Below are 15,611 nucleotides of genomic sequence, written 5' to 3' on the forward strand. Positions count from 1 at the left end.
TGACGCTAGCGTTTTTTTTGGCATTTTTTGGGGTTCTTTTGAGGCAGGCAAAACATCTGAACTTGTGTATAGTGGTGTATATACACACATCCATATATTTATATACACACCTAGACATATATAGGTGTGATAGTAGCAGAAATATATGCTTGCGCTAATGAAATCATTTACAGTAATATATTTCTGCTACTATCACACCTATATATGTCTAGGTGTGTATATAAATATATCTATGTGTGTATATATACCACTATACACAAGTTCAGGTGTTTTTGCTGGCATTTTTTGGGGGTTTTTGGAGGCAGGCAAAACATCAGAACTTGTGCACAGTACCACTATACACAAGTTCAGATTTTTTTCCTGACTGCAAAGATCCCAAAAAAATGCCTTCTATTAAACCGGGAAGGTGTTACAGGAGCGAAGCAAACCCCCTGTCAGAAAGTTTTCTAATACATACAATCCTTTTTTTTCTGGTTCTGGACATGCTACAGAGCTGAAACTTCACAGGTACACCCTTTAGACCCCCCAGACACAAAATCACACAAAAAAGTTCTTAAAAATTGTTATTTTTGATAAAAAAGCCAATTATTGAAAAAATTAAAAAAAAAAAGAGATTTTTTGATTTTCAGATTTGGGGGGTCTAAAAAGTGTACATGTGAAGTTTCAGCTCTGTAGCATGTCCAGAACCAGAAAAAAAAAGATTGTTTGTATTAGAAAACTTTCTGACAGGGGGTTTGCTTCGCTTCTGTAACACCTTGCCGGTTTAATAGAAGGCATTTTTTTTGGGATCTTTGCAGTCAGGAAAAACATCTGAACTTGTGTATAGTGGTACTGTGCACAAGTTCAGATGTTTTGCCTGCCTCCAAAAACCCCCAAAAAATGCCAGCAAAAACACACCTGGGCATTTTTTTTTTTGACGCTAGCTTTTTTTGGCATTTTTTTGGGTTCTTTTGAGGCAGGCAAAACATCTGAACATGTGTATAGGGGGTATATATAGACATATATGTCTGAATATATACCCCTAGACATATATAGGTGTGATAGTAGCAGAAATATATTACTGTAAATGATTTCATTAGCGCAAGCATTTATTTCTGCTACTATCACACCTATATATGTCTAAGGGTATATATTCAAACATATATGTCTATATATATACCCCCTATTCACATGTTCAGATGTCATGTCTGACATCAAACATGTCCTCAAAAAACACTGGCAGTGGCAGCCCCTGCAGCATAAAAAATGCTTGGCTGGTGAGAAGCCATATTCCAGTTCCGAAGCTATTCAGAGAAATTATCATTTCTCTATAGCGGTCACCCTGCTATGGAAGGGTTTTGTCACCCTGCCATAGCAGTCACTGCCAGTTAACCCTACACTACACTACGGTCCCCTGACACTTCATACTTTCCCTACAGAAACTGAATTTTTGAAGCTAACTAAAGTGTAAAGGAGCACTCTAACTACACTAGATATCCCTTTCCTCACACTAATAAATAGCTAAATGACACTTTTAAAGTAAAATTAACAGAACTGCTTCCACTCTCTTCCATGTCCAGTATAACAATGCTAGGAATATGGCGGGGGCGATCTTATATACTGGGGGGCGTATTCACTAATGATTGGTCTATGGACCCCCTAGTCACTCCAATCACATTCCTAGCATTCTCCTGCCCCCTCAATTGGCTTTTGCTAATGGTTCTGGTCCAATCACGGGCTTTTAAAGCCCATTTCCTGAAGCATTGCATTTTGGTCGGTTCTGGTTGTCGAATTCCGAACTTTTTGGGCAAAAAGTTCTAAATTCGGCCGAACCTCGAACACCCAATGTTCGGGCCGAACCGATGGTGGACCCAAACCGTTCGATCATCCCTAGTCAGGAGACCTAAAAAAAACTCATCCCCAGACGAACCGTGATTTCCTTTGAGGACCTAATCCCCTCGGTCTCCGCACAGACTTGATCGATCTCCTCTCTTCACAGGAAAATCTTGTATTGGACTGTACTGAAAACCCTTCCCAGGTAGGTTAGGCATTGGTACGGAACAAGTTGGCTCTTCTGCACATTCACCATCCACCCAAATTCTGATAGGGTCTGCAAGACTTGATCCCGGGGGTCTATGAGAAAATCGCTGGAGAGAGCCAACACCAGGATATAGTCCAGATAATGCTCAGGATCCCAGGCCCCAGAAAGATGGGCATGACCTTAACTAGCACTGAACAGCGATCTAGGAGTAAGTAGACTGAATTCAATTCTACTAAAACTTGACAAGATGAAAGCTCTCGAGAGTCCTGCAGGCTAAGGCGTTAACTAGCAGCAGTGCTCCTACGTCACTCTAAGCAGGATATCACTGAGGAAAGGAATGCCCTAAGGATAGATAGTACCTCCAGAAGGGTTCTGGGGTGGGTGCCGTGAACAAAAACATACCCGGACCCAGAAGGATGGACATGACCTTCGCTTGCAATGAACAGCGATCCAGGACTTAAATAGACTGAATTTGAATCTACTAAAAATTGACAAGATACTCCAAGATCTAGAGGGTCCTGCAGGCTAAAACGTTACTTAGCTGCAGCACCCCTACTTCGCTATTAGCAAGATATCACTTGAGGAAATAAATGCCATAAAGATTGATAGTAACCTCAATAGGATTCTGGGGAGAATGCCAACCAAAAAACATATCATGACCTAGGCCAAGTCATCGTCTACTAGAAAACCTGAGAAGTGCTGGCGAACCCAGACTATAGGAATATGTAGACTAGCGTTTGCTACGTCCAGAAAAGGGCACCAGCCTCCTTTCCTTACCACCAGAATAATGGTTTTCCAGGATTCTGTCATAAAGACAGGACCCTTCATAATACCTGCACGTGCTTAGTACTAAGATAAATCCGAAGGCCATCTGATATTTGCGACCCAAGAGAGGGAATGAATATTCATGCTCCACCGCTGCATCCATCTTGAAAGAATATACATAAGTGTGTAGACAGCTTGAAGGTAATGTGTTACCATAATCCCGAAATTGGTTTTAAAGAAAAAACCCCCTTCATGATGGGACTTTACGGGTAACAATGAATTGTCTTTAGAGAGAGATATTTTTTCTAAAATACTTTATTTCTAGATTTTATCATGTAAATTCTTATGAAAAATCATCACATTAAACAAGTATTCCATACAATATTAAAACATATGACCATATATGATTGGTTCATCACACAAAAAAGTACATAGTGAACATTTGCACCGCTCCTCAAGCAGTACTATGTTCACTATGTACTTTTTTGTGTGATGAACCAATCATATATGGTCATATGTTTTAATATTGTATGGAATACTTGTTTAATGTCATGATTTTTCATAAGAATTTACATGATAAAATCTAGAAATAAAGTATTTTAGAAAAAATCTCTCTCTCTAAAGACAATTCATTGTTACCCGTAAAGTCCCATCATGAAGGGTGTTTTTTCTTTAAAATCCATCTTGAAAGAATACCCTGAGCCACAAATCACTCCTTAAAACCGATGACAGATTGGTGGAGCATGGGAGCTATGGTAAGGAAGCAGGAAACTGCTGCCGGGATGAGAACATTAGCGATCATTGATCCTCAAACATTTAAAAAAAGTTATTCCAGGGTATGGGAGGTAATGCAAACATTGTACGCTGCTTTCTTTTCATCACCCACTATTTGTTTCACTTGGATATCCATACGTATTAATTTTGAATCAATACTGCCACCTAGTGTTTACACCAATCATTTTAACAGTCACTACTCTTTTAGTTTTTGAGACACTGTTCACTGTTTTATTAATTTTATTGGCTTGCACATTTATTGCATTTTTATTAAGTATTTATTAGTGATACTAATTGATGAATGGTTGGCTAATTTATTAATTTATTAATTTATTGATATCTATAATACTTACTGTGGCTTATTATTAGGACCATTGGTTATATTATAAGGACCATTACTTACAGCATTGATATCTTTTTTTGACCACCTATATGCACCTAGATTTATGAGACACATCTCTATATTTTTTTTCATTATTTGGCAGCGCCAATTACCCTAATATCTTTTCCATATTCTGATATAGTTTCACTATATTTTTGGGGTAGGCTGCAGCCAACCACACTAGTAGATCCATTCGCGCGGAATTCTTTCTTTTCCAATGGCATAGTATAATGCTATAACGCACAGTATAAAGTATAACGCATAGTATAGGCACGCCCGCATGTCAACACGCCCATCCTGGCCTTTCTGACATTCCGTGTGTTGTCATATCTTTGGAAATGTGAGTTGCCAATTTACTTTGTATAATTTTAAAATAAAGCGTTATACTATGCCATTGGAGTCTCCTTTTATCTTTGGAGGTATATGGTGTATTAAGCTGAGCATTCACTAGAGGTCTGGAGACGCTACTTACACATGTGAAAGTGATCGCTACCGGAGTTTGGTGTATTGCCTGTGCCTTGGAACATCATTTGGAAACACACTTGTTTTGACCATTCTTAACTGATGGTCAAGACGTTCTGGTAAGCGGACATCCTTATTTGTGCATGTGGTGGTCCCTTCCTCTCCTTTTTTGATTCCACTCTGGTGTTGGACTTCCAAGTTCTCTGCCGTCTTGAGGTTCATTATATCATTCTGTTTTGTGGGACTCTAAAATTGACCTTGATTGGACTCTTTTTACACAGAATGTTTGATATATGTTGGCGCTGTACTTTTCTTATTTAATTTTCTGTGGTCCAATTTACCTATGTACTGGCAGCCTTCATTTATTTATTTATTTATTTATTTATTTATGATTCACGTCCATCATTATTTTTAGTGTGACCTAGCGCGGTTGTTTTTTGTTTATTCCTGGCTGGGGCAGCCTTAAACTCAACCTGTCTGCAAATAGGAAGGTAGAGTTTGTCAAATGTGTCAAACACAAGGACTGTGGGATAAATCCAGTCCACCAGGCCATTTCATGTGGCCCCTTGTATCTTTCCTGCAGTTGTGGCAACCCCCTTCATCTCTGTCCCCACCTTGTTTCAGCAGTAAACAGCAAAAATCAGGACAGAACTCCTCTGCCAGATCCTGTGCTTCTCCATGCAGCTGTGGAGAGGCTCTTCTCCAATCTCAGAAGTCAGCAGCAGAGAAGAGGACACAACTCCTCCTACAGATCCTGTGCCTCTCTATGCAGCTGCATCACCCCCTCATCTTTCCCTCCCCTGGTATCAGCATTCAGCAGACTCTGGCTGGCAGGTAACTCTAGCCCTCCTTTGGTCCTCCTCCAGACCCTGCACTTTCTGCTTCCCAACTCTGCCACCAGCTTCTTCCTGACAGCATCACAAGGTAAGGGGGGGTGAATTGTGATGTAAGGGAGGCTGGGGGACTCTAGACATCTGATGCAAGTTACAGATACAACTGGCCCTTTGAGAGCAACCATAATGTTGATGCGGCCAGCAAATAAATTAATTTTCACACCCCTGTCCTATTTGAATATTATGAGTGACAGTGCAACCTAAACAAGTTATAGTTTGTAAACTGCTCTTGGAGGATCAGAGGTGAGTTACTGCAATCATTTGCTTTGTACATCCTATTTCACTTTGGGTTATCTAGATTTACAGTATGTTGCTGTGAAAAGTCAATGTCTGAGAAACTTTCATAGTCTGTTCTGTTTAATTCTGTTGCCATCTCAAACCTGTTTTGCATTATTGCTTCTAACTTTGCAACTGTTTAGTAAACTGCAAGGTACAGTTACTCCCTGTATAATCATTCAGCCAAGTATCTACTTTGTTAAACTAGAATCACAAGCACTTATTAGTGATGAAAATTAACATCAGAACCTTTTCAGAACTTACAAGTGCAACAGAGCACTTTTTAAACCCATGTAGATATATTAAAGTGCAGTATAACCAAAGGCAAAACTTTTTTCTTAGTTTACATAGAGTGTAGAGGAATTAGAACATCTGTCAAATTGTTATTGCTGTCTGTGATTCCCCCTCTCTATTTGTTATGTTTACCATTATCATTAAGACCCCCGTTCACACTGGGGCAACTTGTCAGGCGACCTGGTCGCCTGAAAAGTCGCCGTGGGTCGCCTGCCATAGAGTAGCACAGAACCCATTCTAATAGGAGCGACACAAGTCACTCCGACTTAGAAAAAGGGTCCTGAGCTTCTTTGGGGCGACCTGGAGCGACCTGCATTGACTTCAATGATATGAAGTCCGTGCCGCTGCTCCGAGGTCACGGTGCGAGCTGCGCACCGCGACTTCACAGGTCGCCCCGGCAAGTCGGGTCGCTCATAAGTGAAAAAAATAAGCAAATTTTGGGTTGTCACCAAAACAGTGCTAGAGGGAAAATCTGGGGACACTAGTTCTGGTGAACCCTGGTAACAACCGGATATTCATTTCCACTGTCGGGATATTTCCTCTCACTTCCTGCTTTGTCTATAGGAACCCCACCTCCGCCCCCCCCAATGGGACATTGACAGGAGTTATGACCCCCCCCCCCCCCTTAATGGAAAAAATGTCTTTAGTTCTACTTTAAATTTCATTGCAGCTAATTTATTACACAAATTGCATAAAGAAAATCGCACACAGCATCTGGTGCAGCTGTACATATTAACTGATCGGCTTTTAGATTTTTTTTGTCAAAGTTTAATTGAACAAGGTGAAGTTAGAAGATGATTGGTTACAATGAACAGCTGCTTTGGATTATTTGTGCAATTTTCTGTATGCAATTTGTGTAATAAATTAGCTGCAATTAAATTTAAGGTAGAACTAACTGCATTTTTGTTTCATTTTTAGTTTTAATAAATCTCCCGTATTGCTGATAAATTTCCCCCTAAATAGTTGCACATCTGTAAGGACAGCAAGCCATTAACTTAAAATGTATGTTTGACTACAGTCAGGTCCATTAATATTGGGAAATCGACACAATTCTAATCTTTTTGGCTCTATACACAACCACAATGGATTGTAAATGAAACAAACAAGATGTGCTTTAACTGCAGCTTTAATTTGAGGGTATTTACATCCAAATCAGGTGAAAGGTGTAGGAATTACAACAGTTTGTATATGTGCCTCACACTGTTTAAGGGAACAAAAGTAATGGGACAATTGGCTGCTCAGCTGTTCCATGGCCAGGTGTGTGTTATTCCCTCATTATCCCATTTACAAGGAGCAGATAAAAGGTCCAGAGTTAATTTCAAGTGTGCTATTTGCATTTGGAATCTGTTGCTGTCAACTCTCAATATGAGATCCAAAGAGCTGTCACTATCAGTGAAGCAAGCCATCATTAGGCTGAAAAAAAACCAAACCCATCAGAGAGATAGCAAAAACATTAGGTGTGGCCAAATCAACTGTTTCGAACATCCTTAAAAAGAAAGAACGCACCGGTGAGCTCAGCAACACCGAAAGACCGAGAAGACCACGGAAAACAACTGTGGTGGATGACCGAATAATTCTTCCCCTGGTGAAGAAAACACCCTTAACAACAGTTAGTCAGATCAAGAACACTCTCCAGGAGGTAGGTGTGTGTGTGTCAAAGTCAACAATCAAGAGAATACTTCACCAGAGTGAATACAGAGGGTTCACCACAAGATGAAAACCATTGGTGAGCCTCAAAAACAGGAAGGCCAGATTAGAGTTTGCCAAACAACATCTAAAAAAGCCTTTGCAGTTCTGGAACAACATCCTATGGACAGATGAGACCAAGATCAACTTGTACCAGAGTGATGGGAAGAGAAGAGGATGGAGAAGGAAAGGAACTGCTCATTTGCTATTTGATCCAAAGCATATCACCTCATCAGTGAAGCAGGTGGTGGTAGTGTCATGGCGTGGGCATGTATGGCTGCCAATGGAACAGGTTCTCTTGTATTTATTGATGATGTGACTGCTAACAAATGCAGCAGGATGAATTCTGAAGTGTTTCGGGCAATATTATCTGCTCATATTCAGCCAAATGCTTCAGAACTCATTGGACGGCGCTTCACAGTGCAGATGGACAATGACCCAAAGCATACTGCAAAAGCAACCAGAGTTTTTTAAGGGAAAGAAATGGAATGTTATGCAATGGCCAAGTCAATCACCTGACCTGAATCCCATTGAGCATGCATTTCACTTGCTGAAGACAAAACTGAAGGGGAAATGCCCCAAGAACAAGCAGGAACTGAAGACAGTTGCAGTAGAGGCCTGGCAGAGCATCACCAGGGATGAAACCCAGGGTCTGGCACTGCGTTCCAGACTTCAGGCTGTAATTGACTGCAAAGGATTTGCAACCAAGTATTAAAAAGTGAAAGTTTGATTTATGATTGTTAATCTGTGCCATTACTTTTGGTCACTTAAAAAGTGGGAGGCACATATACAAACTGTTGTAATTCCTACACCGTTCACCTGATTTGGATGTAAATACCCTCAAATTAAAGCTGAAAGTCTGCAGTTAAAGCACATCTTGTTTGTTTCATTTCAAATATATTGTGGTGGTGTATAGAGCCAAAAAGATTAGAATTGTGTCAATGTCCCAATATTTATGGACCTGACTGTATGTACACTACACTACATGTCACTTACTCTGGACAACTTTAACCCATGTGCTGCACTTTATGTTACTCTGGACCACTAACCCATAAATGTAAATGGCAGTGCAGCTGACCATACACAGTTAATTTTTTTTTTTTTTTTTGGGTGGGGGGCCTGACTAGATGCAGCCACTATTCGGTTTAAAAATTTCTGTCCGGTTAATTTTATTTTTCAGTCAAAGGATGTTGGATGGGAGGATGGGGACAGAGGGATCCACAGAGCAATATCAGCTGGTCATATAGTGTGTCCAGCTCTAGGGTCATGGCAATCCAGTGATTCTGCAAACTTGCTGGATGGAAGAGAAATAGACACCTCAACACCTGTCCATGTGACACTCTCTGGCCAGATGATCAAGGCATCTCTCATTGTGAGTGACATTCTGCAGCATTTTTATTAGCAAAGAAGAGATGCCTTGTTCATCTAGCCAGCAAGGGAGCAGTTTTTGGAAATAGATTATTTTCTCTGCACTAAGCGATGATCAGTGTGTAGTAGTGCTTGTAAATGTGATTTGCTTATTTTAAATGTATAGCCCAATTATGGGCTATTTTTATTAAATAGCCTCCAGAAAAAGCAGCTTAGGCTATTTCAGTCTTAGCTGCTTTTTATTGTTGACTCTCCATTCCTGTCCCCTTGCTGTAACTCCTTTATGCCACAAGATGTCCTCAGTCTTTCAGGTTTAATGATGCCCTTTGAAAGGCCTGTCAGCTCCAGATATTTAGTAGCATGTGAGTTTGTAGCATAAATAGGATTTTTATTAAATAAAACTGATACCACGCTATTCTATATAAAAACAGGTTCACTGTGTTTTAAGACGTGTGGTATAGGGCAGAGGCGTAACTAGAACATCAGATCAGTCCCAATTCCTGCACTATCACACCTCAGATCACTCCAATTCCTGCACCTTCACACATCAGATCACCCCAATTCCTGCACTATCATACCTTAGATCAGCCCCAATTCCTGCACCTTCACACCTCAGATCATCCCAATTCCTGCACCTTCACACCTCAGATCACCCCAATTCCTGCACCTTCACACCTCAGATCACCCCAATTCCTGCACCTTCACACCTCAGATCAGCCCCTGGTAGGCTGGTAGGCTGGCACTGGCAGCAACAATTTTATTCAAATCAGGATTTCTTCTGCAAATAGGCTGACCTGGCTAGACTAGTACTATGCCTGGCTGCCAGTGCCAGGCCAGCCTATTTGCAGAAGAAATCCTGATTTGAATAAAATTGTTGCTGCCAGTGCCAGCCCAGCCTATCTGCAAAAGAAATCCCTAAGTAGAAGTCACTCCTCTCTCCAGTCCTCCACTTACCTTGGGTGTGCTGTGCGGTGTGGCTGCAGAGTGTTCCCACTGGACATAGTACAGGAGATGGTCAGAGACTGCAAACATGATACAAGAGATGGTCAGAGACTATGGACCTGATGCAAGAGATGGTCAGAGACTGAGGACATGATACAGGAGATGGTCAGAGACTGAGGACATGATACAGGAGATGGTCAGAGACTGCGGACATGATACAGGAGATGGTCAGAGACTGCGGACATGATACAGGAAATGGTCAGAGACTGCGGACATGATACAGGAGATGGTCAGAGACTGGGGACATGATACAGGAGATGGTCAGAGACTGCAGACATGATACAAGAGATGGCCAGAGACTGCGGACATGATACAAGAGATGGACAGAGACTGCGGACATGATACAAGAGATGGTCAGAGACTGAGGACATGATACAAGAGATGGTCAGAGACTGCAAACATGATACAGGAGATGGTCATAGACTTCGGACATGATACAAGAGATGGTCAGAGACTGCAGACATGATACAAGAGACGGTCAGAGACTGCAGACATGATACAAGAGATGGTCAGAGACTGCAGACATGATACAGGAGATGGTCAGAGACTGCAGACATGATACAGGAGATGGTCAGAGACTGCGGACATGATACAGGAGATGGTCAGAGACTGCAGACATGATACAGGAGAGACTGCACATGTGATACAAGAGAAGGTCAGAGACTGCAGACATGATAGAAGATAGGACACTAGGGGGGCTGGAGAGCACAGGGAAAGCAGATAGCACTGAAAGGGAGCTGAAGGGCAGGGGGGGACTGGAGAGAATTAAGGGGGGTTTGGAAAGCATTGCAGGGGGGTTGGAAGGCACAGGGTGTGGATAGCACTGGGGGGGGGGGTGGGCAGGGAAAACCAGGGGGATGGAGAGCACGGGGGGGACTGGAAAGCACTGGGAGGGGGGACTTGAAATCACTTAGCCAGGGAGCACAGGGGGGGTGGAGAGCACTGGGGGAGCCAGAGAGCATAGGGGGAGATGAAAAGCAGTGTGGGGACTTGAAGAGCACGGGGGGGCTAAAGAGCCCTGGGGGAGGCTAAAGAGCACAGGGGGTGAAGAGCACTGGGGGGTGAAGAGCACTGGGGGGGGCTAAGATCACTGGGGGGGGCTAAGAGCACTGGGGGGCAGTAAAAGAAGTTGAATATGAGGGGAATGGGACAGCTCAGCTGCATATAGAGAAATTGATATTTCCATTTTTCTCCTGCAGCCGCAGAATGCCTGCAGAAGGGAGGAGGAGAATCAGGCATCCATCCAATGGCAGCAGGATCCAGAAGAGGGAAGCATCAAATCCTCTATATGAAGCTGCCCCATCCCCCTCCTATTCAGTAGCAGTACACACGGCCGGTGACACCGGGGCTGCACAGCACTGCAGGCACTGGCGTGAGGAGTCGCACTTACCTTCTCTCCCTGGTCCGCCGCCGCCACCGCCCCCGCGAGCAGCCCGGAGTGGGAGTGAAGGAGCTGCCATCTGCAGCTGCTTGCTTGAAAGGCCAATGCTGCGAGTGCGGGCTGTGCTGCTGGCCACGCCGGGCAGGACACCGGCACGGCGGGAAGGAACACACACTGACATACTTCAGGAACATACTTCTGTTGACTTCCGGACCGCGGCCAATCAGCCTTCTGCTCAGGGGGGTGTGACTCACACCCCCCTGAGCAGAAGGCTGATTGGCCGCGGAGCCGGTGTAGCTGGCAAGTACACCGGCCGTGGCTGCCGCAGTGAGGGAATCAGGGAAATGAATGTCTGACTTCTACATTCTACTGTGAGGAGTCAGACTGAGTGAGAGCCGGCCCTGAGCACAACACAAGTGAACTGGATAGAAGGAGTGGTGGGGGCAGCATACAGAGGAACCAATCTCCTCCATTTTCCTCCTACAGCTTCAGGAGGAAAAAGGAGGACAGTGATTTCTCTACATGCTGCCCCCGCCGCCCCTTCTATCCAGGTGTACAGGGGAGCCTCACAGCAAATGAAACCCCTGCAACCTCTGTAGTTACGCCCCTGGTATAGGGATACCACACATCTTAGTATAGTACAGAAGAAACTGTACAGAAAAAACTGTATATTTTGTGGAAAAATAATTACTTTAATGTCCTAATACATTTTTTTTTTTTTACAGAAAGGTGCAGGCCTTCATCTTGATTTCCTATGCATAGCTTTGCTGATTATAGTGATGTCATTTATGGGTCTTCCGTGGTATGTCTCAGCCACTGTAATATCTCTTGCACACATGAACAGCCTAAAAATGGAAACAACTGTTTCTGCTCCAGGAGAACAACCAAAGTTTTTGGGCATCAGGTAAATGTTATTTATACACAGCAGCCAGTCACAACATTATGACCACTGACAGGTAAAGTAAATTAAATTGATTATCTTGCGACAATGGCACCTGAAAGTGGACGGGATATATTAAGCAGCAAGTGAACATGTTGCAGTGGCGGCCTGTCCATAGGGGGCGCAGGGGCGCCGCCCCCCTAAAAAGAAAGAAGAAAAAAAAAAGATTAAAAATAAATAAATAAATAAATACATTTTTAGCCCACTAGGGGCGCCGGACCTAGTGGTGGGTATGGGGGGGTGGGGTTTTCCACCCCACGTGCGGCAGACAGAGGCACCAATTGGCGGCCTTCTGGGGGTCATCGGGGCACAGAGCAATGCGCCCCGACACTCCCCCACTAGTCCTGTCCTGGCAGTGATTGGTCCAGATTCCAGCCTGGACCAATCATGCAGGACATCCTGGATGACGTTGCGGTGCGTGCGTCGGGTCACTGTCACCGAGTCACCGTCCATCACCTTCCCGCCCACCATCAGAGCGAAGAGGAGCAGCGGCGTGGTCGGACACTTCAGCAGCACATAGCAGCAGTCGGTACGGTCGAGGAGGAGTGAGTCAGCCCAAGCCCGAGCCAGCCCAAGAGCAGGTAAGTGAAGAATGAATGAAGCAGCCGCCTCTGCTCGTAAAAGGTATTTAACATTTGATGTAATCCAGGCATGGAGGCGGGTGAGTGAAGGGCTGTCGGCGCTCCGTGCCCCGGCTGTGCACACACTCTGCTCTCTCCTCTACACCCGGCAGCCGGCCATGTCACTCAGAGAGCACCCTGCGATCCCCGCTCACACCCACACACAGAGGAGTATGGGCTGTCTCTCCCGGCCGGGCTCTGCTCTCTTCTCTCCCTTCTGAGCTTCAGAGTGTCTGTCCTCAGCATCATCAAGGGAAGCAAGGACTAAAGGCAGTCCGAATCTGTCATCCCTGTCCTGTGTCAGTCTCTGTGCGATCAGATGTGTGCTTTGTAAAGTACCTTGCTGTAAAGGATGAGTCCAGAGTCAGAAAGTACGGCGATCGTCCTCACTTTACCTTTCCCAGGACTAGTCTGTCTATCTAGTAGCCTGGATGGATCGGATCGTTGTGAGAAGTTAGGGTAGAAGCACATGTGGAGTGATGAGAGAAAAAAATATTACCTTTCGGGCAGGATGGGCTTTCATAGAGGCAGGCAGGAGAGGGCAGTGCTCATCCCTGCTGCCATTCATCCTATTCCATCCCTGCTGCCACCCATCCCTGCTGCCATTCATCCTATTCCATCCCTGCTGCCACCCATCCCATCTGACACCCATCCCATCTGCAACCCATCCCATCCCTGCTGCCACTCATCCCACCCCATCCCATCCCTGCTGCCACTCATCCCATCCCATCTTATCCCTGCTGCCATTCATCCTATTCCATCCCTGCTGCCACCCATCCCATCTGCCACCCATCCCATCCCTGCTGCCATTCATCCTATTCCATCCCTGCTGCCACCCATCCCATCTGCCACCCATCCCATCTGCCACCCATCCCATCCCTGCTGCCACTCATCCCACCCCATCCCATCCCTGCTGCCACTCATCCCACCCCATCCCATCCCTGCTGCCACTCATCCCACCCCATCTTATCCCTGCTGCCATTCATCCCATTCTATCCCTGCTGCCACCCATCCCATCTGCCACCCATCCCATCCCTGCTGCCACTCATCCCATCCCATCCCTGCTGCCACTCATCCCATTCCTGCTGCCACTCATCCCATCCCACCCCTGCTGCCACTCATCCAATCCCATCCCTGCTGCCACTCATCCCATCCCATCCCTGCTGTCACTCATCCCACCCCATCCCATCCCTGCTTCCACTCATCCCAACCCATCCCATCCCATCTTATCCCTGCTGCCATGCATCCCATTCCATCCCTGCTGCCACCCATCCCATCTGCCACCCTGTAACGCTCCTGCGTTTCTTATATGGTGTGGATTTTCAGCTGCAGAAATAGTTCCACGTCAGCAGTCATGTAAGAGATATGCTGAGATACCATTCCCAACCTCAATGACTCAATGACATCATGTGTGGAAGGTCTTATTTCAGCCAGTAAATACACACAATTAGCAAGCTGGTTCCTAGAGTGACTTTATGTATGTGGTAACACAATGATGAAGGTTGAGGGATAGGTTGAGTGGAGGTGGTAGGTGATAGACACTTGAAGGTGAGACAGTAGCAGATGGATGCAGGAAGGTTTAGCAATGTTGTATGGTAGCAGATGACAGAATAGCAGGTGGACATACAAAAGAGATCAACCCAGTGCAGAAAAGTAGCAGTAGTCTCAAGAGCTAGCAATCTAGTTATGCAGATGTGATAAACAGTCTTTACTATGCAGAGCTAGATAGTGTAAGCTTAGTATAAGTTTATAGAGAATTCCCCTGCGGGGTACTTAGCACTATTAGCGATACAGCCGAAGGGTGGTTCAGGAGAGGCGGATGATCCAGTAGCGGGATACAGGGATCAGCGCAGCGAGGTTCCGTCAGCGAGGTAAGCTTGCAAGCATGGAAGCTTCAAGCAAGGTTAGCATCCAGGTAAGGGTGTTTGAACGAACACATGTGAGTGAGAACCGGCGCTTTAAATAGCCATCTAGTCCGGCGCTGGGTGATGACAGCTCCAGTCTTAAAGGTGTATGCGCACCTTTCCAAAAGTAAATGGTGGGGCGCATACACTTGTGGAAAGTGTAATTTAGGGTACCAAAGGTACCGGAACATTACAATACCCCCCCCTTAAGGCCTGCTCCTGAAGGCCTCTGGAGCTGGTTTGTCTGGGTATCTCGCATGAAAATTGCGGATTAATCTAGAGGTGTCGTCTTGGGGCCCATAGTTCTTCCATCGAACTAAGTACTGAAGTCTTCTTCTGTAGATACGAGAATCCAGAATCTCTTTTATCTCGTATTCTTCTCCACCTTCAACTTGTACAGGAGGGGGAGGTGGAATATTAGGTCTTATTCCTTGGTCCGGAACATGGGGTTTTAGTAGCGACACATGGAAAATGGGATGGATTTTTAGGTCCATTGGCAATGTAAGCTGCACTGTAGCTTTTCCAATAAGTTTCTTGATTGGGAAAGGTCCCAAGAACAGAGGTCCAAGCTTTTTGCTAGGGATCTTCAGTCTCAAGTTTTTTGTTGAGAGCCAAACGAGGTCCCCGATAGTATACTGTGGAGAAGGTCTTCTACGAAGATCATAGTACTTCTTTTGTTGACTGTGAGCGTGTGCAATGGTAGTATTTAGTAAACCCAGAGAATCCTTTATTTGGGTAAGATAGTCTGAGGCTACTGGGTTATTTGAAGGAAGGATGCGTGGAGGGAGAATAGAGGGATGGAACCCATAGTTCAAGTAGAACGGACTCTGCTTGGTTGTACTGT

The 15,611-nt window shown here is 44.8% G+C and overlaps 1 protein-coding gene across 1 annotated transcript in view; it reads left to right on the forward strand.

Moving 5' to 3' along the window:
• The window catches only part of SLC4A9 (solute carrier family 4 member 9), a 1,068,229-nt gene that overhangs the window by 711,449 nt on the left and 341,169 nt on the right, over nt 1–15,611 (forward strand). The window contains 1 exon segment of the mRNA XM_082254102.1: nt 12,029–12,207. Coding sequence (XP_082110228.1) covers nt 12,029–12,207 — 179 coding nt within the window.

Source organism: Pelophylax lessonae (assembly GCF_965119305.1).
Source record: "Pelophylax lessonae genome assembly, chromosome: 4".
NCBI classification, from domain to species: Eukaryota; Metazoa; Chordata; class Amphibia; order Anura; family Ranidae; genus Pelophylax; species Pelophylax lessonae.